Source organism: Marmota flaviventris, chromosome 12 (genome assembly GCF_047511675.1).
Source record: "Marmota flaviventris isolate mMarFla1 chromosome 12, mMarFla1.hap1, whole genome shotgun sequence".
Taxonomy (NCBI): Eukaryota; Metazoa; Chordata; class Mammalia; order Rodentia; family Sciuridae; genus Marmota; species Marmota flaviventris.
Genome location: NC_092509.1, coordinates 71362448 through 71388935, shown reverse-complemented (window position 1 = coordinate 71388935; position 26488 = coordinate 71362448). Strand labels below are relative to the sequence as shown.

The 26488-nt window shown below is 41.1% G+C and overlaps 1 protein-coding gene across 3 annotated transcripts in view; it reads left to right on the top strand.

Moving 5' to 3' along the window:
• The window catches only part of Hhat (hedgehog acyltransferase), a 311966-nt gene that overhangs the window by 264306 nt on the left and 21172 nt on the right, over positions 1-26488 (top strand). For all 3 annotated transcript variants that reach the window (XM_027934800.2, XM_071619730.1, XM_027934798.2), the window contains one exon: positions 5421-5565. In XM_027934800.2, coding sequence (XP_027790601.2) covers positions 5421-5565 — 145 coding nt within the window. The remainder of the gene's footprint in view (positions 1-5420; positions 5566-26488) is intronic.

The window sequence follows — 26488 nt, the reverse complement described above, 5'->3', positions numbered from 1 at the left end:
GGGATGAGGGCACTTGGATCTGGTGGCAACACCTTGTCTGTAAGTAGCTAGAGGCACAGAAAGCTCCTCCAGTTGATGCTCTTGTGGCGTGGGTGGGAGGGTCCTAGCACTGGGTGCCAGAACACTTCCTTGCCCCAGGTTGCATTTCTCTGGGTCCCAGGGGAAAGGGGACATATTTGGGAATTGCTCTTAATGCCCCCATAGGCTGAGCATGAACTCTGTTCTGTGAGGAATATGGAAGAAAAGAATTCATCTATAAATATTTTGGGCAGGACTTCGTGAAGGGAAAGCAGGGAACAAGATATCGGTAAGCAGGTAATTGAGAAATGAAAGATGGAAACCAGACAGAGATACACACGAGAGTTTATTTGTCAGAGCTCTATAGTGTGGTGAGAGGCCCCGAGATGTTTGGGTGTCCAGCTTTTGTGGGGTGGGGATTAGAAGTTGTAGCGGTGGCACTATGGGATAGGCTGCTGGTGCTACGACAGAGCTAGGATGGTGGGGAATAGCATGGGATTGGCTTGGATCGATGTCACTATGGGGCTTTCCAGAGCAAAGAGGTCATGTCCTTCTGGGATTGGCTTAGGGTTCTGGTGCCATGGGGTAGGTCACTGATGGGGATGGGAGGAGTTCAGGTAAAAGGAAGTACAGGAAAGCAAAACTTATAAGATGGTGGTTAACATTTAAGATGGCTGCTCAAATGTTAAATCAAGACCCTCTACTTGGTATTCTTGTTGCACTATGTTTATTGTTCCAGGTCACTACCCACCAAAATCCACAATTGCCTCTTATTCATTGAGACAAATGAAAACTGCCCAGCAACTTTACAAACATTCCCCATGGGAGAATGCCACTTCCAGTTTTTTTTCCTGCTTCTAAAATATTGGATTGCCACAGACTTGAGTATTCTCAGGGGAAAGATCATGACCAGACCAGAGGTCTTGTTTTTTAATCCTGATAAATTCATTAATAAGATTCAAGTTCTGTTTGTCAGACATGGCCTTATCTGATCATGTTGGCAATTCTCATTTTCATACCTCATGGCTTTTCATTGTACTGTGATATTTCCTATTTACTTTACATTTCCTCCACACGAATTCTCTTCTCAAGGGCATTTTCAAGCATCCGAGCCAGGAAAATGGATGGCTGACCTATGAGGCATGGCTCCCACTCATAGCAGCCTGCATCCTAGATGTGAAGGGACACGGGAGTAATTGCTATAGGACTTCAGAGGAGCAGGTTCAAAAGAAACAAAGTGTTTCAAGTGGGGAATTTAGAAAGTCATATTTATTGTTGGAGTTGGCTGGTTCAGGGGAGTATACCCTCTGGCCTTGCTCATATGGCATTTTTCTTCTGGGAACACCTCAGTATGATACTTCCCCCAGAGTTCCTATAAGTCAATGGCTAAGACCTTGGCTCCAAAGTAGAGAGATCCCTGTCGCTTTCCATAGTGTGTTTGGGAAATCCAAAGAGGAGAGACATTGGCAGCTGAGACTTATATCCCTTTACTGTTATTATGATAGTTTTCTCTTATCTACAGTTCACCTTTCCAGTTTGTTACCTGTAGCCAACTGCAGTATGAAAATTCCAGAAATGAACAATTCAAAGTTGCAGATTTCTCATAGTCCTGAGTGGTTTGATAAACTCTCGAGCCATCCTCTCCCACCTGGAACATGAATCATCCCTTTGTCGAGCATGTAGCTACCCACCAGGTGGTCACTTGGTAGCCCTCTAGGTACCAGACTGCTGGTGTTTGTGTTCAAGTAACCCTTTTGTGGTAAGCTAATGCTATGTTATGGTGCCAATGTCCTTCACCTCACTTCCTTTTCTCAGAAATATGAGGATATCACCTCATCATCAAAAGAGTGAATATAGTACATTAAGGTATTTTGATGATAGACCACATTCACATGACTTTCATTACAGTGTATTAATTGCTCTATTGTCATTAATCTCTAACTGTGCCTGATTTATAAGTTAAACTCTCATAGGACATAGGCACAGAAAGAAAAAAAACTAGTATATATGGGGTTTGGTACTGTTTACAGTTGCAGGTATTCATAGTGTATCTCCGAACACACATCCCTGAGAAGGGGACACTGCTGTATTACTCTTCTGTGGATTTCCAGATAAAGCCTCTTTTTCCTTCGTAGCCTGTCATGACTTTCTTCCACTGACTCACAATGAGAAGAGACAATGCTCTTTGGATTCTGCTTATTGGCAAAACTAGTTTTCTCAGCGTTGCTGCTATTAGTTAAAATTAGGTTTGGGGATTTTTCTTGATCATCTTCTATTTTGTCTCCCACCCACTCTCCCTGGGGGATAATCAGGAATTGCCTATGAGCATTGTACCTTCTCTTTTGAATACTTGAAGTTTACTGATTCTAACAGCCCATGTCTTTAATAATGCTGCTCACTGAAACAACAAAAAGAAAAAGCCAGGTCTAAAAATTGAATTATTGTTAGTCATTTCAGAGTTTAGAGCCACCCCACCTTGTTACTGAGAACAGAGAGGCTCCTTCACAGTTGCTATTATTTTGACTTTTTATTTCCTAAGCAAAACCAGAAATGCATTGAATCATGTAGGTGAGAGACTAGAGTAATCACAGAATCCAGGGAAGATCTGTAAAACCGTGGGCTTCAGGTGAGCCCGCTCATTCTCCCTTGCCCCACCCCTCAGCCCAGCTCCCTGCTACAGCGTGGGCTCTCTCCCTGTACCAGGTAACAACACCACAATTGTTATAGAGCCTAACCTTGGACCCGCATGGAGGAATGCTTATCTTGCTCATTGTGCATCAGGGAAGTCCTTACATAGAACACTGTTTTGGGGACAGAGTGCTTTCATAACGCTGGCAAGCGCAATTTCTTTGCTCCTTTGACAAGAAGTTATTCCTCTGTTGGTGTAAGGTCAGCCTGGTGGCAGTTTCTGAACTCTTGATGTCTGGACTTCGGTAGGATAATATGTTGTATATCACCTCTGGCCTATTATGACTGTTAAGTGTAAATTGGCACATACCAATGGAAGGGCAGGACCTTCAGCACATAGTCCTGCTTAGCAACCCCATGGAAGAGAGTCCCTCTCTCTCAGAACCTGTTGATTTTTTTTTTTTCAACTATTATCCTTCTGTATAAAAGGAGAACCACTTTGAGATTAAGCACACTATGACCACTCTCTGAAGTTGACATTAATAAAAGAAAGATAATGCAGGGCCTTTGAATTCTTCTTCAAGGGCATCAGGCTTAGAGGAGACTGCCTGGGTTAAAACAGAGGGTCACTTTTGATTCACTAGGTCCCTGAGAAATAAAATGTGTTATCTTTGGCCCCTGTACCTGGAGGGAATTATTTGGATATACTATGCCAATTAAGATAGTCATGCTTTCTTGATTTATTATTTTGGATTCTTTTTTCCCTGACTACTTCTCAACTTCCCATTACTGCTAATTGATTCAGTAATCCTCAAAATATTTTCCTGTTTTAAAATGCACAAACTGGTAGATTAATATCTCCTTATTCTGAGAGGTGAAGATTGCTGATAGTAAGCTGGTAACTTTCCCCTTCACTCATTTCAAATTTTTACATCATGTACTTATCTCTTATCTAACCTCTGGTCCACATTCATAGCCTCTTAGAGCAGAGAGAGTAAATAGGGGTCGGCTGGTCTGGAGTCTCCAAGCAAGACATGGCCACTGCACTGGAGAGCTTTGTACGTCATGTCCAGGCAGACAGCTCAGTTTGCTACACATTTTTTTTTTCATGGAAAGAAAACACATGTTGTGCCCATAAGTGTGCTCTAAAGTGGTGTTGGAAGAGACAACCCTGAGGGGACATACTTGTGATAGCTAGATCTGAGCCTACATAGTCAACGCTGGGGTTCACAGGAGAGAAAAAGGAAGGGTCAGGAATTTGTTTCTCTAGATTGAGAGGACTCTGAAACGGGTGACCTGTGGTGGTGTTGCCTGAGATACGTGAACTTCCTGCTGGAGACTCACCTTCTAGGGGAGTCCTTTTTACTGTCATATATTGCATACACTGCTGCCATTGTGTTGGCCAGAATTCTGTTTGTAATTGTAGCATAGTTGAGGTTAAGATGCGTGTAGAGGTTTCTGGAGGATATTCAGGAAATACCTTGTGACATTTGGTTCTCTTTTCTGTGTTGTGTTAAGCTAAGGTATTTGTTAGAAACTCTGGGGCCCTGTGTACATGGCTGTGGTGCTATATCTGATTTTCATTCTGAATATACAGATGCACAGTTGTGCTGATGGGACTCGCGTGCTCCACACAGCACAGTGACCTCACTCTGGAGAGGCCACCAGAATAGTCGGTGATAAGGAATAAAGTCTTCGTCTGCTTTATGAAATCTCTGAGGAAAGATGAATAGCAGAGGGAGCACAATGAAGAACTAGGAAGGATGAGGGGAATTCTTTATCATGATTGCTGGAAAGCATTCCTCCAGCCACCATGTCAGATGGTGTTGTGTGCTCTCAGTGGAATGTCCTGTGCTTGATTCCAGCAGGGGAGTTGTCTCATATCGATTCTCTTGCACCTTTGTCTTGGGATTCCACCTAATAATATATCAGGTTTACAGGGTGGTTGGCTGACTTCCCAGAGTTGAGCTAACTGGCCCAGAAGATCACTCTGACCTTGAATTCTGATCACACTGATCTTGACATGAACCTATTTATATTGGTTTTTGTGGAGAGCACCTACAGGTTTATATGCAGAAGACATGAATATGTTTCAATGACAGGAGGAGGTGCTGCTGAGTCTTAACTAGAGTTATGTTTGAATTTGGAATGCCTCCCCACAGTTATGTATTAGCAATACAGTAACATCCAGACGTACAGTGATTGGATTTTGAGGATTTGACCTCATCAGTGGATTAATCCATTTGATGATGAAGCAATATGAATGAACTAAGAAGTGGTAAAAACTAGGCAGGTAGAGCATGACTGGAGCAAGTCAGTCACTGGGGGCATGACCCTGGAGACTGTATCTGTCCCTGAACACCGCCCCCCCCCCCCATTTCACATATGCCTTGAGCTGAGCAGCCTTCCTCCACCATGATGTTTATGCCTTGGATCCAGCCAACAATAGCGTGAATCCTCTGAAACCATGAGCTAAAATAAATATTTGTTCCTCTAAATTGTTTTTGTCATGTATTTGATCACAGTGATGAAAACTAACACAACTATATTCCACACATGTATTATATGGGTCAGAAGAAATCCATTGTGGGAGGACAAAGGAACATTAATAATACATCACCTTCTTTCCTAAGATCAGAATATTGCAAGGATAGAAGTTTTGATATCTGTTTCAATAACAACCTGGCATCCTGGGATGGTGTTAAGAGGGTGGTGTCTTAGTCATATTTCTTGCACCCTTATGATGAGGTGCCTTCTTGCCGTTGTCCTCGTAGGCTCGACACCTCTCCCCACAAGCTCGCCGACGACTGCATGCTGCCCTTGCGTCTTGTGCCACCTCAATGCTGATCCTGTTCAACCTGGTGTTTCTTGGGGGCAATCAAGTTGGTAAAACCTACTGGGATAGGATCTTCATACAAGGTAAGTTGCCAGAGAGTGAGTGCTGTGTTCAGCCAATTTCTTGTTTTCTGTGTATGCAGTTGATAGCATGAATGGATTTGAGAGTTACTTTTCACATACCATGAATGTAATGACAAATATCAGGAATAATTTCCCATGTTAAGATATGACTGTTTTCTATTTTTTATATACTTCATATCTACCACATGTGATACTTGACATCAAACTTTACTGCCCCAACTTTTTCAATTAATTTTTTTTCTTTCCTACTAAATCTGTCTCAGTGTACAGTAAAATCTAACCTTGTTCCACTTACTGCTCTGAATGTCCTAGAGAAACATGTCCTAGAAGTCCCACTGTGTTCTCCTGTAGCTGTATGATCCTTGTGTTTGTATATCTCTAACTTGTAGACACTTTTGTCTGAACACTAGTGGCCAAGCTTACGTTTCATTTGCATTCTGTGGATTGTCTCATTATCCATAGCAAAGCCACACCTCCAATAGGTCAATTGCTAGTATGTGGGAGTTGTCAAAAGACTACAGTCATAACTTACCATTATTTATTTATGGTCACCATTTCCTTTGGACTGGAACTAAGAGATACACAATGTCCTTAAGAGAATTGAAGTCTTCTCAGTAAACTTTACTGTATCCAATACATGATGGTTTAAAAGAAAAGATTCCCTGTTCTTTTTCTCTGACCAGTAGCATGATATTGTGTTGGGAGGTTTGGGGAAGCTTTGACAAATGCTGGTGATGTGATTTTACAGGATGGCTTGTCATCTCTACATATGGGTTCTTGAGGAGTCAGTGATGCTTTAGATGTAACTCTTTCTTTTTTCTTTTTTTGAATTTTTTAATAGTTTTTAGTTTTCGGTGGACTCTTGCACATCAAAAATAGCCCATACACAGCTGCATGATTCCAGGATGCCAGGTCATGAATCGTAATTGGGGCCAGGAAAGAGTGCTGCTATAATCTCATCACTAAAAAATCTCCTCTTTGATCTTTCTGAGAGGTGTTTTAGCTGATAGTTCCTGAAAAGACCATGTGCTTTTTGACTAGGAGCTGTCCTTTCATAAGGATGGGGGATAATAAGGTGCAGAGGATCTAAAGATAAAAGCAATAAAGGAGAGGGAGAGTATCTTTTACTCTTCTTGCCACCCCCTACCTGCAGAACCTTGCACAATGCTGAGAACGCTGTGGTGCAGAGGGAAACCCTGACTTGGAGTTTTCTTGTCACCTAGTGAAAAGGCTCTGATTTTTCCTTCAGTGCATCAGACATATTAGGTGTTGGTTATTTGCAAAACACTGAGAATACAGGGAGACAAAAAGAGGTGCACACATGTTGGGCCACACATGCAAATCAAAATGTGATAGTTGATTCTGGGTTTTGTTGTGACAAATGTATGAAGGGAAGTAATGGGAGGGGAGGGGAGGGGAGGAGATGTGGGAACAGGAAAGATAAATAATGTCTGTTTCTTTCTACTATGTGACTGCATGACCAATATGATTCTGAGTATGCAACATGTACACTCTGAAAATGAGAAATTATATCCCATATGTGTACGATATATCAGAGCACATAAATGCATTCTACTGTCAACTATAACTAAAGTAAATTTAAAAAATTAAGAGAAAAAAGATCCTTCTCAAATCTAAAAATTTTTGTAAAAAGGGACTGGAGATGTAGCTTAGTGGTAGAGCACCACTGGGTTTGATCCTTAGTGCCTTAAAAAAAAAAAAGAGTTGGTAATGGGGAACAGAGAAAACTAATGATTGAGATGTGAGCATCAAGGGCATAGAGCTTATAGGTTCAGTGATCCAGGGAACATCATAGAGTGAGAAGACAACAGGGTAGGAGGCAAAGCTTCAGGCATGTTGGTGTTTAAATAGACAGATATGATAGCTAGGAGGCGTTCTTTCTGCTTCTCAATGGTGGAAAGATCACAGCATGATTTGCTCGGCACCCTGTAGAGTTATGAGTCACAGGTTATCAAGGCTCTGAAATATAGGGTCTGCTACTGTGGACTGGTCCCTCTGTGGTCTGATAGGATATACTATTTGCCTCCACCTCAGAAAAGTCTTGGGGTCTTGGAAACTCTGATTCTCCCATTATGGAGAATGTTGTGGAATCATTTTCTTTCCAGGTTCTGTGGCTAGGGAAGCTCAGCTTAGAAGCATTTACTGTGTCAGGAATTCTCTAAATGAACCTGTTTGGATCTCAGCTGCTCTGTCCCATGGCCCCCCTGAGTCGGGGAAGGTCTGCTGGGGTTTTGGCAGTTGCATTGTTTATTTCCTGCTGAGGGTTCTTGCCTCTGAATGGCTGGGTTTAGAAGTCTTTTGGAGGAAAGTGAAACAGATGGTGCCAAATCTCCCATCCTTGAAAACTTCAGATTTTATCTTATATCTAATTTGATTGACCAATTGAAGATTGGTACAAAAAAAAATGAGTCTATAGGATGCTTCCCCAGGCCCTGCTGAGAATGTTACTATATTGGCTTTCTAAAAACTAAAAACAAAATCTGGATTCTGACACTCTTCTGATCATAAGGTTTCATATGAGGGATTGTTTACCTATACAGGTAGCCTCTAATGAACGAGCTAGGACCTTGATAGCCTGGTAGCCTCTGGCCTCTCCTTTGGGTACATAATCAGTTCCCATTGCTCCAAGACCCATCTCTCTACATACAGAGTGAGTGAGTAAACCGGTCTGTAGTGAACGGAGAGCATTTAAGCTCAGTATCTAAATTTCAAGGTTTAATAATAGCTGGCCCTTCTCTCTGTGCCTTCGGGACTGGAACCTGCTACAGTGACAAGGAGCTATTAGTGCTGCACCCCTTTTATAGATCTCACCTATGGAGCCTGGGCAGAGCCGGGAAGTGACAGGCTGGTGTCTGGGCAATGGGGATTATTGAGGAGATTTGCAAATGTCTCCTAGTTGATGGTACAGGGCTCCACATAGAGATGCTCACTAATTCTCAGGAAGTCATTTCCCAGCTTTAAGGATGTTCCTAGAAGATGTATCATGTTTTGCTGAAGGAGTTGTCTTGGTCTCCAGTTCACTAAATTTGGCCATAGATTTACTTGCTCTAGGCTTCAAAGTTTATAATATGTATTATATACTATAGTAAACTTTGTATATTATAATAATATATAATAGAGTGCCTTCATAAAAATCTTTATCCTTATCTCTGTGGGTGACATGGATGGTGGATAGAAGACTTCTAAACCAGACCCTTCCCTTTCTACTGTGTTACCTGCACTGCTCTCCCCAAGAGTAGAAGGCAGCAATTCTGAGCTGTAAATCTTGGGTTCTAGTATGTGTTATACATATAGTATTTTTTAAAATTTAATTTATATATGACAGCAGAATGCATTACAATTCTTATTTCATATATAGAGCACAATTTTTCATATCTCTGGTTGTATACATAGTATATTCACACCAATTCATGTCTTCATACGTATACTTTGGATAATAATGATCATCACATTCCATCATCATTAATAACCCTATAACCCCTCCCTTCCCCCCCAACCCTTGTGCCCTATTTAGAGTTCATCTAGTCCTCCCATGCTCCCTCTCCCTATCCCACTATGAATCAGCCTCCTTACATCATTTGGCATTTGGTTATTTGGGATTGGCTAACTTCACTTAGCATTATCTTCTTGAACTCCATCCACTTACCTGCAAATGCCATGATTTTATTCTCTTTTATTGGTGAGTAATATTCCATTGTGTATATATGTCCCATTTTTTAATCCATTCATCTAGGTTGGTTCCACAGTTTAGCAATTGTGAATTGTGCTGCTATAAACACTGATGTGGCTGTGTCCCTGTAGTAACACACATAGCACTTTATCAATAAGCATAACTTCTGAAGTTGGAGAAGTGATGTTCAGTTAATTCAGCAGAATATAAGGAGTCAGGATTTTTGCTTTGGAAATATCTCTGATTTTCTACTGTTGAAATTTGCTTCTAGCTGCTTGAGAAATTTTCATGGATCTGAGAAGGATGTAGCCAGGGATTGGTTCACCTGCTCACTCTAGGAAGACTGTGCTGTCATGCTTTGCAGACAAGTGCAAGGTGCTACTTACATAATGCTTTGTCTTTAAAAAGATGGGAAAAGCTTTCTTCTGTCTACCTTACACCTTGACAATGAAGTCTAAGTTAATTTCTTCAACAGCAGTTGAATATAGCTCTGTAATTCAAAGGGAACCATAAGTTGTAACCCCTAAATTGACAAGGGCTAGTCCCTAAAATCCACCTGTGGCCCCAGCTATCCTTACAGTGCTCTCTAGAGACCTAGAGCAGTGGGGAGGAAAGATATTCAAGGGGGATGGTTATATTATTGGAACTGTATCTGTCTTTGAGAGGGATAAGGGCTCTGTGTTTGGGTGCAGGATGGTGTTCCTTCTGAAAACTCTGTCTGCTTTGGTCCAGGCAAGGCATTGACTTTGTAGCAAAGGACCTAAAATGTCTCATAAGAGTTGGGGCCTCAGCTCCTGCATCTAAGATTTTACATTGATAGGAACTTAGTAGACACACAGCATCCACCAAACATTCTGATCAACTCCTCGTTGTGCACGCATGTACACCTGCACGCGTTCACACACATGCTGGTTTTCTCTCATTACCTGTTCTAGTTTGACAAACCCATCTCCAAACTTATCTTCCACAGCGGCCCCTTGCCAAGGCAAGGAGTATTTGGTTTTTTCCTCCAGATTGCAATGAGAGAGGAGCTAGTCATTTTTTATGCAGGTCAGAACCTTAACCTTCCTCATATTTGCTTCTATTTTTAGCTGAGCGAGAAGAAAATATCTTTTCTCCCTGATTACCAGCTTGTCCAGACAGTTTATTTGTCTCTTGACTCAAATGGTTGTGGACAGGCTTTTTATTTAAAGCTGAGCTGGAATATTGCACTGGAAATTCTAGATGGTTGTAGTTAAGTAGAAACTCATTCCCTTCGCATCTTCTTAGGAGTAAAATATCATTGCTGATGAGAGAAGACAGAGGGCAGATGTCAATGTCTCAGAGGCCTTCCTCTGTGATTACTTCATTTTGCCATCTGCACAAGTCCTTACTATGGAGAGCGCACTGCAAGCATGCTTGGGCCACAGGTGGTTTGTGGGGACTGGCCTTGCCAACCTAGAGCTAAAGCTTGTTGCTATCTTTGAATTACAGAGCTATATTCAACTGTTTACTGAAGAAATTCACTTATGCTTTAATATCAATGTCCTTCACTTTGCCATCTGTATGAGCCCTTAATAAAACTCCTTCCAATGGAGTTTCCATGGCTTTCATGGATTCTACTTCTGCCTCATGGGGTCCTCTGAAAGTTGTAGAATTTGAGGAGCTGGGTTCAGTGGTGCATGCCTGTAATCCCAGGAGACAGGAGAATTGTAATGTCAAAGCCAGCCTCAGCAACTTGGCGAGGCCCTGTCTCTAAATGAGATACAAAAAAGGGCTAGGGATGTGACTCGGTGAGTAAGCACAACTGGGTTCAATCCTGGTACCGATTAAAAAAAAAAAAGTTGGAGGAGCAGGAGGGTTTGTCCATGGTACTAATGGTAAAACTGATACGTAGAAGTCAGTTAAGCAGTTTGTGCATTTATCTATGGTCATACGCTGCTCCTTTTGTGGCCATACTTGGAATCTGAATTTAAGACTCTCAGAAGCCTTGGTATTTTTATTCTGTGCCATGTTGTCACCCAGATGTCTTGGGCATCAGTTGTCCTAGAAGGATTTCAGGCCAAGTCACCAGGCACAGGAGTCCTTGGGTGGGTGTTAAAGCTGAAAGGATATCTAAAATATTAGAAATTCCAGACTTTCAGCCAGAATGCATCAAATTTTATTTTCTGTGATTTTTTTCCTGCTAGTTAGGGGTTTCCCTGAATTCATTTTGAAGAGTTTCATAGAAGATGGGGTGGTTTTAAAATATCTTGATATCTAGGAAAGCTGATATAGTTTAGACCACAACCAAATGCAAATGAAGTAATTTTGTATCTTTACTGATAAATGAGCATATAATATTTGGAATTATTTGATTTCTCTTACCACTGACCTCTCTTTTTGGCCCTCTAGTCTTCCTGTCCCCAATCATATACATGCAGAATGATTCTGTTTTTCAAGAAGTAGTATCAATTCCCTTGAGGGTTTTATGTCCTGGACTAATATCCTGGAATAGGATAAGGATGGGTGAGAGGCTTGCTTTTCCTTTGTAATATGGAATAAAAGCTGTTTTAAAAAAGAAGGGGAAAGAAGAATCTTAGTAGTAGACAGATTAATTTTTAGGGAAGAGTAAATGCATACAGAAGTTGAGAATCTTGAAATCAGTTATTCTAAAGTTAAACAAATGGTTTATACTTTGGGACATCCTGTTTGTCTCCTGTGGTATGCATGACAGTTTGAAGACTACTGCTCTGTAAGGGGGGAAAGGCCACATTGCTCTTTGGGTCCCATTTTCTTATCTTTACCATAGCCCAAAGGAAAATAATTATTGGTCTAGACTCGGATAGATGTTGAGGTTAGCATTTATTAGTTAGCTACTGCTGTATAACAAACCACCCTAAGACTTAATGGCTGAATACAAGAATTTATTTAGTCCAATACTCTCTGTACCAACTGAAGGCTAAGTTATCTGGAGGCTGATGCCTAAAGGTCAGTTTTCCGATGACGGGTAAGAACCATATGTTGAATTGGACAACCTACCAGGCACGGTCCTTAAGCCACATTAACCTCACTCCCCCACTGGCACCAAGGCCAAATTTGGGGGCCAACAGAGGTGAGGCAAAAAACCTCACCCCCACACTGGTGCATAGACCTATCCACAAGTATGGCTGTATGCTGGACCGGTAGTCAGTGACGGGTATGATCCAATTGCAGTGGTATCAACCTAAGACAGGAGGCTGACGCCTAAAGGTCAGTTTTTCCCATGACGGGTAAGAACCATATGTTGAATTGGACAACCTACCAGGCACAGTCCTTAAGCCACATTGCTCGTTGTTTAATTAATCAGAAGGGGGGAGATGCTGAGAGCCATTAGCCAAGTAGGTATGACAATTTCCTTGCCAGCGTACCCCATGTTGCTTAGTGGAAGGACTCATGGAAATAGGACATTTTGCAGTGACATTGCATCTAAGGTGACCTTGCTAAAGGACCAGGGCGGATCCGGGTTTAGGGTGTTCCCGGTTTAGGATAACCCGGGTTTAGGGCGTTCCCGGTTTAGGACAATCCGGGTTTAGGGCAGTTCCAGGTTTAAGGTGTACCCTGCTGGGAATAGGGCGTATCCTGCTGCCTCAGGCGCGCCTGCTCGTTGAGTTCTCGTTGAGTTCTCGTGGGATTCAGAGAATATTTGGGATTTTGCCCAGAACGTGATTGGGGCCCGGAACGTGAATTCCCCCAGAACGTGTTTGTAGAGTGCCAGGGACAGTTTGAGAATAAAGAGTTGCTGTTTGAATCTACAAGGTGTGTGGTGGCTCGTGATTTTGTGCCCAGCCAGACTGCGGCATGGGACTGCCTCATCTATAGGTTAGCCATGGGTTGGATTTATTGATCTTAGCTAGGTGCTTGTGAGGGCCTTAGCTGGGATGAATTGGCTGACTCCTTTCTGCTTCTGATAAGAGATCAGATTTGTTTCTTATCCTTCAGTTGACTTGCCCAAGCTGGTTCACATGACAGTCACTGGCTCAATAAAAAAATATATAGAAGTTTAAAAAAAATTAAAAAAGCAGAAAGTACATAAGGCCCTCTCTGGTTTACATGATCACTTCTGCATTCTTTTTGCCCAAGCACCTCATAAACTTTTAAACAAACCCGAGTTCAAGGAGAAGGAAAATAGCCTCCGTCCCCAGAAGAGAGGAGCTGCAAAATCATATTGTGAGAAGAGCTGGCACAGGAGTGTGGCCCTGGGTAGATGATCCTATAAGGCTGTAGAAGTAGTAAGTCTCACTGGTCCCATTCTGCCACCTCTCTGAATCCCTTTCTTGTGGCCATCTCTCCTCCTCCTCCCTATAGAGGCTTTCTTTGCCTCTCATGTGATGAAGGGGACCCTTGTGTTGTTTTGGCTGATGAAGGCCAGGAGATGGTTAGGGGCCAAGTCCTGCACCAATTCTGCATGTAGCAATGAAATAATCACAAATGCACTTGACAGGGAGCGGCGGGGGGGGGGCGGGGGGAAGAGTTGTTCATACTGTTAAGATCTAGGGCATTCAGGCTGACCTAGCTCAAAGGAGTTTTCCCACGGTACAGGTGAAATTATGTGCAGCATGTGGGGCTACAGACCCAGCTAGTAATCAAGTATTCCTTTACTTTGCATAAATGTCTTGGATACCCGATGTTTAAATTTTCATGAGTCTTCCAACTAAATAGAATATTTAATTGTTCTAAGTAGCATCGACTCCCAGTGTTTGAACTCTTTGTTGTTTTTGAAGTGATTTCCCTTTTACAATTGAGTTGATCTTCTCAACAGGCCTATGAGATAGTTCAGGCAGACAACTTTGTGGCATTACTAATACCCCTGTGACCCAGAGATTGGAAAACTTGCTCAGAATTGTATAGCTCATAAGCAGCGAACCAGATAGTACTGCAAGCCCTTTGACTCCAAAATCCCATGTTCTTTGCCTCTTACCCCTTCTCCCTCTTTGCGTTAGGAAACTTAAATCATTACTGGCAACCAATGATTCCATTGCAGATTATTCCTGGATGCTACTGTCAGAAGCGGTCTAGGTTTTGCTGTTGTGATGCTTAGTACTTGTCATTTGGAGTGTTGGGAAGAAGATGAGTCTCAGAACTTCCAGTTTTCTGTGGCCAATGGGCCTCAGCCTGCTAGGTGCATTAGCCACTTACAGGTCTGCGTAACTACACTATTTTTATGTAAGCCTGCTAGTTGGTGAAGGACTCTTGGTCACAGGATAGTCAGCATTCAGGGTGTTGCTGAATGCTTCTTGCAGTCTTTCTCGGACATTGCTAGGTTGCTCATAAGTTCTGTTTCTAATATAATCTCCCTTATTTAGAACACAAAGAAATGCAAGGAGACAGTCATTTTGTCTTGGCATGCTATCCAAATGACCAAAGAAACAATAATCTCAGGGTGGCTGTCACTAGAGCTGAAGGCCTGTGATTATGATGTATTATGAGCAGCATTGTGGGCTGGCTGTGGTTTAGTTTTTGTTGTTGTTTTTTGTTGTAAAGATCAAAGAGTGGAATTCAGGGGACATTTTCTTTGCCTTAAGAATTCTGCCTGGCACCGTGATCACATTTCTTGAGAGTCATTAAGGCACTCAGGTATTTCAGCAAATATTCTGTCAGAGTGAAACCCTTACCAAAAGCTTTTCATTGTCTTGAAATAAAGATAGGGGGGAAAAAGTCCGGTGTTGTCAGCACCTGTTTAGTGCCAGTTCAAGGCGTCAGAGCTCTTTTTCCCAAGTGTTGGAGCCTGATCTGGATCATTGTTTCCTTCACTGACTTCAGCTTCCTGCAGCCTCTCGGTTGCTGCCCTGCTCCCATCACCTGCTACTTCAGAGGATTCTTTGCAAAGGGACCTACCAAGAGGGTAAAGCTTAGCAAGGAAGCTGTTCTGGGTTGAATTGTGTCCCCCAAACAGGTGTGTTGAAGTCCTTATCTCCAGAACCTCTAAACATAACCTCATCTGGAAATAGGGACTACACAGAGGTGTCAAATTACAATGACGTCATTAGGGTGGGCCCTAATCCAGTGTGACGGGTGTCCTTATAACAAAGGGAGATTTGGGTGCAGAAATTTCAGAGATGCTCTGAAAGAGAAGATGATAGGAAACCACAGGGAGAAAGTGACCAAGTGGGGGTGCAGGCAGATCAGATCGATGCTGCCACAGTTCAGGAATGCCCAGGACCACCAGAAGCTAGAAGAAGTAAAGAAGGAACCTTGTGTAGAAGTTTGAGGGAACATGGCCCTGCCAATACCGGGTTGCACACTTCTAGACTCAGAACTATGAGATGATGCATTTCTATTGATGTGAGCCATTCGGTTTGAGGTACTTGGTTTTAGCAGCCCTAGGGGTGGCTCCATAGTGTGTGGTATGGGAAGTGGGGAGAGGCGGGACAAGGCACTGGGATGGGCTGGCAGTGACTCCTTCCCTACTCTAGAAACAGTTTGGGGCATGAATCCAGGACTGGCCGTTCATATGTACCCACTTCAAGTGTTTCAGTTCCCACTGTAGGTAGGGTGGACAGGGGCTTCTGGACAGATGTTCCAACAGAGTGACAATAGATGTATGCCCAGTCACAACAATGTCATATGGCAATCCAAAGCAAGACCTCCTGGGCTAAAAGCACAGTAGTGAGGGCCCTGGGAAAATAAGGAACAAGGAAAGTTGGCTTAGTTTCTGGGGAGCCTCTTGTCTGTCATGGATGATCCAAGTCAGTTTGAAAAGAATTGATGTGATAGGGGAAGGTGAGCCTGCAGAAACCCAAACTCGCAGTGACTGTCCACATGAGCACCTGCAAGCTGACTTTCCGATCAAGGGCTGGGAGTGTTGCTCAAGGATAAGGTGCATTGTTAGCAAATGCAAGGTCCTGGCTTCAAACCCTAGCACACATGTGTGCACACACACTCACACACACACACATGCATGCACACACACTTCCACCTCAACATGCCCTCATGTCTGTTACTGTCCTGTACATTATTCTGTATCCCAAGACATCAATTACACAGAAAGCAGCAGAAAGAACGAACTGGCCTGGAAGCGTGTGTTGCACTATCAGGCTGTCAGGTCGAGACTTTCTGGGAAGACAAGTGGAGCTGCCACTCCACTGGGGAGCTGCCCTGCTTCCAGCTATCCCCAGGCTATCCCGAGGCCCAAAGCCTTTGCTCCCTGGGTGCCAGCCTGAACAGTGACCTGCAATGCCTTTCTGCTCCTGTCTGTCCTCCTCTGGCCACTGTAATGCTCCAGCTGCTGCCCACATGGCCCAGAGATGGAGGCAGCTGCTAATTTTAGCCTTATTTAGGTCTCCAGGCAGCATGACTCAGGGCTTTTTTTTTTTTTTCTGGTTGTATTCTCTTGTGACCTTGCGGGTGTGTGTGTGTGCATGTGGCGGAGCAAAGTAGAAAGGTCACCTGCTATCAGTAAAATAAAATGGGAAATGTAATACTGTGTTTTACAAAGTAATTGTGTTTCTTAGCTATGAGAAATCTCCCAGGGACCAGAGGCACGCACCTAAGAGAATTACCTCTAACCTGTGGCTTTTCGGGACAGAAGGAAGCAGACAATTGAGGGCTAAGCCAGTGAATAGAACATTCTACCCAGAAAGCATTAGGAAGATGTCTCTGGCCTGCTTGGGGGAGGCTGCACCATCCAGTTTCAGGAATGTGGATTTTTCCTTGATAAACCTGATTTCTCTTGTCCCCATTGTTTATTTATGTGTTGGGTGGATGGCATCCTCCTGTTTGTCTTGATTTTGAGTTGATACTCCTCGGTCCTCTCAACACATTTGTGAGTCACATATAGGAAGCAACCATTTGCTTTCTGAGTATTGTCAATCTCAGAAAATCCAAAAGATGTCAGGCAATATTAATGGGCATTATAGCCAAACCATACCAGAACATCTTGTTACCCAAACCCGTTTAGAGATGAGCTTTTTTTTTTCCTCAAAAAGCCACCCCCCACCGCCACTAAGCTCAAAGAAACCAGATAACTTTTAACTTAACAAAATTGTTCCTGTTTTAAAATTCCATTTGTGTCCATAGTTACCCATAACTTTGTTTTCTCATATTTGAAGCTAGTGTCTTGATTACTTTTCTCATCTCCTGGCTGCCCCAATAAGATTGCTGGAGGGTCGGGTCATACATTTTACATTGCTGTACAAAATTGCTATCATCAATGAGGGTTTTACTAAAAGAAACCAAATCACACAGCAAGGAAATAAGATATGTGGGAAGCATCTCAGCTTATCAGAGCCAGGAAGGAGAGGGAGTGGTCAAATGAGTCTAGGTATAAGGCTAAGATCTTTTTATGGAGAAAAATTGCTAGAAGAGCCTCCCTGAACTCCTGCTGGTCCCTGCCCTGTGTGTAGGATACATGATAATGAGATGTAGTATTCATACCAGGCAAAATACTCTGCAGGTCTCTGGGGCATAGGACTTTGATAAGTGCGGTAGGGACACAAAAGTGAGTAGTTCAGAGAGACACCTACAAGCCAAACTTCCAGCCAACACTTTCCTTAATATTTGTCTTCTCCTTAATTTTATCATCTGCATGAGAAAGTCATCATAGAGTAGATGACATCAGATATGGGATTGAAGGATGAGTAAGGACCAGACTTGGAGGATGGACACAGCAGGCACATGTCATAGAGGCATAACAGCACATTCAGGAAATTCAAGTTTCTTAGGGTCTTAGCAGGTGAGGATGCAAGGTGTGATATTGGGGAATAAGCTGGATGAACCAAAGGACCCTAAAAAGCTAACTTAAAGACCAGATTATGAAGGTCATACATGCCATGCCAAGGGCTGTGGACTTCATCCTTAGTACATGGGAGAAGGGGATGGGTCACAAGGCATTTTGCAGAGTGACAAGATTCTCAGTTTTGAACAATCATCTCTGTGAAAGAAACATGGAGGCCTATTTGGAGGGGAGTAGTACTAGCAGACAGTTTGGAGGCTGTGTGAGGAAGGATAAGAGCCTAGGTTAAGGGTGCCAGGAGGCAAAGGAGAGAGAACAGAAGAAATCTTCAGAATTCTCCCAGGGAGGATTTTTAGGGAATTGGCTATGTCTTCATTATTTGTGCAATGTAATGCTTTTGGTTCCTGAAACTGGAAAAGTTCTTCAGGTTTGTTTGCTTGCTTGCTCTTTGATTTCCCCAGGTTGTCATAGATTAATTTCTGAATTTTGGAAAAAGAAGGCCACTATGGATTTGTTTGTTCTTTGCCCAGGAATTTGAGGGGGTGTCCAAGTGCCAAGGAAAATGCCAAAGCAAAGAAATAGTAAAGATAGTAGAGATAGTAAACCGAGAGGTTAGGAGTGTTTAACGCAGCCCCAAGTTGCTGACAGCTGTGTGGCATTGACAGTGTAGGAAGGTGGTAAGGGACTCTCGAGTCACGCAGTTGAGTCATTTCTAGCGTGGGACCTTTGGGCAAGATATTCAACTCTAATGCTCACATTATCACCTGTAACTTGAGAAAAATATCTACCTGCTGTGGTTGTGGGGATTAATGTAATGAATATAATCTTAAACAGTCCCTGGTATGTGCTATGCCCTTACTAATTATAGTTTGTTATATTAACATTATTCTTCCACAAGGCTCTTTTTTCTTCTATTAAAAATAACTTGGGTGGGACTCTACATGCAAAGGAATGAAATTGGACCCTGTTATGGTTTGGCTGTGAGGTGTCCCCCCAAAGCTCCTGTGTCAATGCAGGAAAGTTCAGTGGTGAAATGCTTAAATTCTGAGAGCTGTAATCTAGTCAGTGGATTGATCCATTTGATGGATTAATAATTTGAGTGGATTGTTATGGATTAATAATTTGGGTGGTAACTGTGGGTAGGTGGAGCATGGCTGAAGGAGATAGGTCAGTGGATGCCATTAGGGATTATACCTTGCCCCAGGTGCCTCTTTCTCTCTCCCTATTTCCCAACTGCCACAGGATCACCTGATGAGAGCTGAGCAACTTTCCTCCATCACACCCCTTTGGTTAGGATGTTCTGTCTCACCTCAGGCCCAGAGTAATGGAGCTGGCTGACATAGACTGAGCCTCTGAAACCATAAGTCAAAATAACATTTTCCTCCACTAAGTTGTTCTTGTGTTGGGTATTTTGGTCACCGCAACACAAAGCTGACTAACACAGACTCCTATCTCATACCATATACAAAAGGTTAAAAAGCATGTTGAAAAACCGTAAGAGCTAAAGCTATATAAAACTCTTAGAAAACATAACATAGATTATCCTGACCTTGAATCAATGGTTAAATCTTACGACAATTTTTAATATGACATGGAAGAGAGAAGTAACAAATGAGAAGGCATATCAATTGGATATTACCAAAAATTAGAACTTTTGTATCTTAAAAGACAAAGATTTTGAAAATACAACCAGACTGTGAGAAAGGTTTTGCAAATCATATAACTGATAAGGAACTTGTAACTAGAATATGTAACTCCATAATAAAAAAAGACAAATAGGGCTGGGGTTGTGACTCAGCATTAGAACACTCCCTAGCACCTGCAAGGTCCTGGGTTGGATCCTCAGCACCACATAACAATAAATAAATAAAATGGTAAAAAGATATCGTGTCCAACTACAACTAAAAACTATTTTTTTTAAAAAAAGCGAATAACACAATTAAAAATGGCTAAAGGCTCTGAATACACAGTTCTTCAAAGAATATGTACAAATGACCAATAAGCACATGAAGAGATTTCCCATATCATTAGCTATTGGGAAAATGTAAATCAAAACCTCAGTGAGATGCCATTTCACAACCACTAGGATGGCTATAGTAGAAAAAATCAAAAATAGAAAATAAGTTTTGGTGAGCATATAGGGAAATTGAAAACATTATATACTTCTGATGGGGATGTGAAATGGGAAAAGATACTTTGGAATATAATCTGGCATGTCCTTAAAAAGTTGAGCACATGACCTAGCAGTTCCACTCTTAGTTACATACTGAGACAAATGAAGACATAAGTTCACACAAAAAAATTGTACCTGGATGCTCATAGTAATGTAAGGCATAATAGTCAAAATGTAGGGCATATGAAATATTCTTGCAATGAAATATTATTTTAAAAATAAATCACTGATACATGTTACAACATGGATGAACCTTGAAAACATGCTAAGTGAAAGAAACCAGTCAAAAATAACCATGTATTGAGTGATTCTATTTATATAAGTGTCCAGAATAGAGAAATCTATGAACACAGTAGAATAGTAGTTGCCTAGAACTTAGAGGGATATAGGTTTGTAGGGTGATGGCTAATGGGCATCAGTTTCTTTTTTGAGGATGATAAAACATTCTAAAATTGATTGTGGTGATGGTTGTACAACTCTGCAAATATACTAAAAGCCATTAAGTTGTATATTTTAAATAGATGAATTGTGTGGCATGTGAATTATATCTCAGCAAGCTGTTAAAAATAGTTTAGGGCTACATAATAATTGGTCTGAACTGATGTCTCTGTTCTTCCATCCATCCATCTTTCCACCTGTCCATCAATTTTCCATAAATCAATTCATTTATCCATATATCCTTTCCTCTACTTTCCTATCAGATGCCATCCTATTTTCTCCTCCCTTTCTCACTGTCCACTCCCCCCAAAACCATTCAGTACTCGTCTAATAAAGACTGGGAGTCATGCTACTCTTGCTTTTTATCATTCTAGTTTGGTATTTTTGGTCATCTTATGCTTTGTGACTTAGCATAGGGTGACTTTTCCAGGCTCTGCAGAGGAAAGACATTTTTTTAATCCATCCATCCAGAAACACATGGATGCTTAGAAGTGGGGGCTCTTTGGAGTTTGATCCATAGCCAGGGGCTTGCTGAAATGGTAAGAACACCTGGGTCACATCTTACCTCTGAGTGCTCAGAATGATGTGTAGAAAATTTTCTGGTTTTGTTTATTGACTGTGACAGCTCAATGTTAAATATGTATGACACTTGCTCCTGCCTTCTGTCTGTGGCTCAGTGCAGGTTTGATGCCTGGTAGCTGTGCTCCTCATTATTTACACAGTGTTGAGTGATTTCAAGGTTGACCTGGTCTATAACAGCTTCTTTAATGAGATTGCTCCCCTTTCTGCCATTCATTAATCAGTATGATGTCAGCCATTTTCTTGCCCAGTCTCCAGTACAGTTGTTTCCTAACTTTGTAATCCATCAGAATCACCTGGAAACCTTACTTTTAAAATGCAGACTCTTGAGCCCGTACACTGAGTTTGATTCAGTGGGTCTAGGCTAGCACCCCAAAGTCTGTATTTTAAAGAGTTGCCTCTAGTGACTGATTACAATGCTCCTTGTATCACCCTGAGATACTCTACCATAATTGGTCTGCTAATGCCAGCATTCGTTGGCAATATGGAAAACTCCAGTTTACCTATCAGTGACCATTTCTTTGAGCCTGGGAAGGATGATCTATGGCTAAGAAGGACGAGCATCATTCTGTGAGAACCTCCTCTCACCCCTGGAGTTTAATGGGTATGAGCTACAATGTGCTTAAAGATTCTTGGAGGAGACAAGAACCCATCTGGGAAATTTTTGTATATCCAATGGTGTAGATAATCCTGACTAATTTATCCAAACAACTGGCCTCTGGGTTTAGAAACATATGATAAATATCAGATTTTTGCTCCTTCTACTGGCTCAACTTAGTAGAAAACTTCAATTTCTGGAGATTATAGGGAGGGGGAATCAGGGAGAGAATTGCCCAGGTGGGCTGGGGAGGCTGTTAGCTGCAATGGAAACTTCCCTTGCAAGTAGATAACCAAATTCTTACTCTAATAAGGTCACCAGATCATTTTAAAATGCCCCTGGGAAAAATAAATAAATGCCTCTGGATCTGCATAGACCTCAAGATGCTATATGTAGATTCCTCTTTTCCTGATGGAGATGTGAATACCAGGGCACCAATTCCTCACCATCAAAAAGCCCTTGCAGAAGCCCCAATTACACAAGGGATTATATTTTTAAAACTTAAGCACATTTATTATTCTCTTATAGTTATTTTGAAATATACAATAAATTACTGTTACCTACTGTGCTATAAAACACTGAAACTGATTTCTCCTATCAGTACCTGTTGACCAAACTCTGTCCTTCCCTCCCCTATGCTTTTCAAGGTGATATACTAATTAACCTGATTTGATCATTACACCTTATATACATTTATCAGAATATCACACTATAACATCAATGTTCCAGTTATTTAGGATCTTGATGTCCAAAACATCCTGAATATGCTCACCCAGAGAAATAGGAGGCTTAAACTAAGTTTTAGTTGAATGTAAGTAAATACTGCAGTAGCATCTTACAAATGTACATCTCTTTTTACAATTTATAAAGTAGTTGCATTTGCATTGTGGCCCTGTGTTGTAGATTGACCTAGAATTCAATGACCTGCCAACTCTATGTAGTAAGTGGCAGAACTGAAATTGGAACCTGTCATCTAGTTTCTTCAATGTCATTTTCACCACATCCACACTGCTGAGAAAATGCTGGGGTTTGATAATGTACAGAGTTCCACTTTGCTATTCTTCAGATATGAATGATCTACTAAGCACTGCTTTTAAAAAGCTGTATTGTTTGTGACATGAGCATCAGTCATGAGTGTATGAGGTTCTGGGAAGGAGCTGGAGAGTTCTTTTAAGGGGGTAGAGAAATCTCATCACTTGACTGAAAAAAAAAAAAAAAAAAACCACCCAGTCAGCTTTCCGAAAAGGCATTATTTTTCCATTGTTCCTCTTAATTTTAACTGTTCTTGTGTATGTGTGTGGCATCTCAATGTAAGTTTAATTTGCATTTACTCAATAATAAAACTTTCAGAATCTTTCCATGTGCTTATTGGACATGTGCACGCTCTCTTTTGTAAGATTTCTTTAAAAGTTTCTTTAGCCATTTAAAGAAGTTGAGTCATTGCCTTTTTCTTCTTGATCTATAGGCATTCTTTACATATTCTGTATAAGAGCCTTATAGTAAATATATTCTCCTACTCTGAGGCTTCCATTTTTTTTACTCTTTTAATGATGTTTACTGATGAACAAGAGTCTGTCAAATTGTTTATCCATTATTTCCTTCATCGTTAGTACTTTCTCTGCCCCAGTTAAGAAATTTTTACCTGAGTTCATGAAGATCTCATATTTTCTTCTGGAAGCTTTCCTTTTTTTTTCTATTTAGATCTTGGAATTAATTTTGTGTATGAGGTGAGATAGGGATCAAGATTTTGGAGGCTCTATTTGGATATCAAGTTGATCCAGCAACATCCGTGGAAAAGATTATCATTTTTGCACAGTTGCACTGTTCAGTTTTTATCATAAATCAAATATTCATGACCTATTTGCCTTTCAGCATTAATACTAAGTAAAATTTTAATTCTTGTTACCTGCTAATGTAACCACCTTCATTCTTCAAGAGTGTCTTGGTTACTCATAGACCTTTGACGTTGGAAACATCTTGTAAATTTCTATCAAAAAAATCATAATTTGGTTGTCTTTAGATTGAAATCACATAAAATGTATACAAATGTGAGAATTGACAACTCTATAAGTGTATCCCTTGACTTATTTAGAAAACAAAGAAATATAAAACTCATAGTTCTTAGATCAATTATAAATGAAATCATATTTATTCAAATGGTGAAACAGACAATATATTCCAAGATGTTCTGGAATGTACCACTCAGATGCAGGGTGAGTCACTCCATCATTTGTAAGGCACCATTATAACAATGCCAGTTAAAGTTGGAGATGCAGAAGTCGAGGGGGAATGCAATTTACTACTGGAAAATGAATCCCTTGGTGGGGTATGTGTCAACCACCTGCCTTCAAAGAGTGGCTTTCATGTCGTCCCTTATTAGCTCCATTATTTTTTTCCATCAGACAGCTTTGTGGGAAGAAGGAACATCTTATTCAATTTAATGGACAGAATTTAGATACAACAGAGCTAATTGTAGAAGCATCTGGAAAAATTACATAAATGAGCCAGTGGTGCTCAGAACTTGTGGAAAATGATGTATTCATATGGTAAGAATGGAGATGTGATGCTTCTGGAAATGCCAAACAGAATTTATTTTCTTGAGATGAAGAGCCAGAAGTTGACATCTTTGCAGAATTCCTTGAACATTTTTAGTCTTCTGGTCCATCTGACTCCCAATGCAGGACAGGTTTCAGGTGTACTTTGCAGAAAGAAGCTGTAGAATTATGGACCATTAATTTCAAAAAGATCTTGGAAGAGAGATTCTGACCTGACCCTCCATTTTTGTAGAATGGAACACTGAGGCTCAGAGAGGTAAAGTTATTAGGACCTAACCAGTACTAGAGGCCAGGTCTCCTGACTCTTACTTCAGCACTCATTTCAAGACATCAGCACTTCCCAAAGTAGTCTCAAGGTATAATCCATGAAATAATAGTATCGGGGGAATGAAATACTCCATTTAAAAAGGAATCTTTGGCAAAGTTTAGGAACTTGTGCATAGCATGTCCTCTTTTGGAAATGTATGATATACATTAGCATTTTTGCTGTATCACAAAATATCTGTTTAACTTTAATCCAGTGTGGCCTAAACACTTAACCATGGAACAGTTTTTGCTTAAAATGACAGTTTAAGGTATGGGGCTCTCTTAAAGAAACCTGATGTAGGTATGTAGATCTGCCTAACAGACTTTGCCTGTGATAAAGGCTCTCTTTATAACTGTCACTTGTAACCCATAGGCCACATCCTCAAGTGGTCATTTGGATGCAAAAATCCTCTAACATTTATTAATTGCACTTGCCTGAGCTTTTGCTTATATTAGTCCATTTAGTCCTCAAAAACTTCTTTAGAAGAGTAGTTATTATAATTTCTATTCCATAGATGAAAGTAAAAAATTTCCAAGAGGTTCAAGAATTTGTTCAAAGCCATTCAACTTAGCAGAGAGGATATGATTTCATCAAAGCTGGCTGTCTTTCCCAGATTTACCTTCACTATTGTGGAGATGCTACCATGTGTCACTGTTCTTTTATAAATCAACTTTATTTAGGTAGAATTTACATACAATAAAATGTCATGAAGGACTGTATACTATGTGATGAATTTCGTCAAGTGTATGCATTGTATAGTTGCTGCCGCCATCAGTAGATTGAGCCTAAACCAGATGAAATGTTCTAACTGCAAGTTCTATGCTTTTATTCTCAGTTCAGTCTTGCTATGGTGTGTTGGGTCTGCTTTGTACAAATCAGGATTTAGTCAGGGACTTGGCCATGACTGAAAGGTTGATCAGTTGCCCCACCTTCCTAATGATGGTTTGTGTCCCTCCTGTGCAGGTCACACATGAGCCTTAAACTTGTGGGGCTCATACATCAAGAATTCCTTTGCCAACTCACTCCCCTCTGGGGTTCCCCTGGTTCTCTCCAGTTCATAGGGACCTCTTTTTACAGATTTCTCTGGCCAGAAAGACAAGATTTGTGTTTTGAGTTTTAGCCCCTGTCTTGTTGCTCCACCCTGCTTTCCCACAATTGCTGCCTGCTGTTTGGAGATAGCCTGGAGAAAAAAGAGAAGAGATGGTGGGAAAATCACTAGGCTTCTCCAAATTTTGATTTCTCCAAAATATCCTAGTTTTGTTTGCTTTTTTTGAGAGCTCAGAAATTGATATGTATGTTTTGTCTGGTTGTAAGTAGCAATAGATGGGGGTTGTGTTGGGTATGTGCCTCCATAGAGGGACCAGAACACTCCATTTACTTTTAAATGTACTTAATTTTTATTATAAGAGAATTAATAGATGAAACAGCTGGACTTTAAGGCCTGTTTGTAAATACTCCTGAAAATAAGAAGAACTTATTAAATCAGGGAAAAAAATTATTCACAAGCTCCTTGGCTTGAGCCTCTTGTACTGGCAGGGTAAGTTCACTTTTTCCCAGTCTCTGAAGGATCACATACATGTTCTTGCCACTATGTGTTCTATCCTAATCATTTTAGGCCTGAACACAAGTCTATGAATATATCCTTGAGACCCAGGATCAAAAGTTAAGACACAAACTCCTACGCTAGAAAGTATTGAATCCTCTTCATTGCTTTTATGAAAATAATATCTCTTGGAAAGTAAAAATGTGTTCCTCTTGAAAATATTTCTTATAATGTGGAGGATTTGAAAGTAACAAAACGACAATGAAAATGAACTATAATCTCATAATCCAGAGATGATTGTTTGACATTTTCTCTTTGCTTGCACAGCTTGGAGAAATGCATCTTTAGCTTTTGTTGGCAAATTTTCC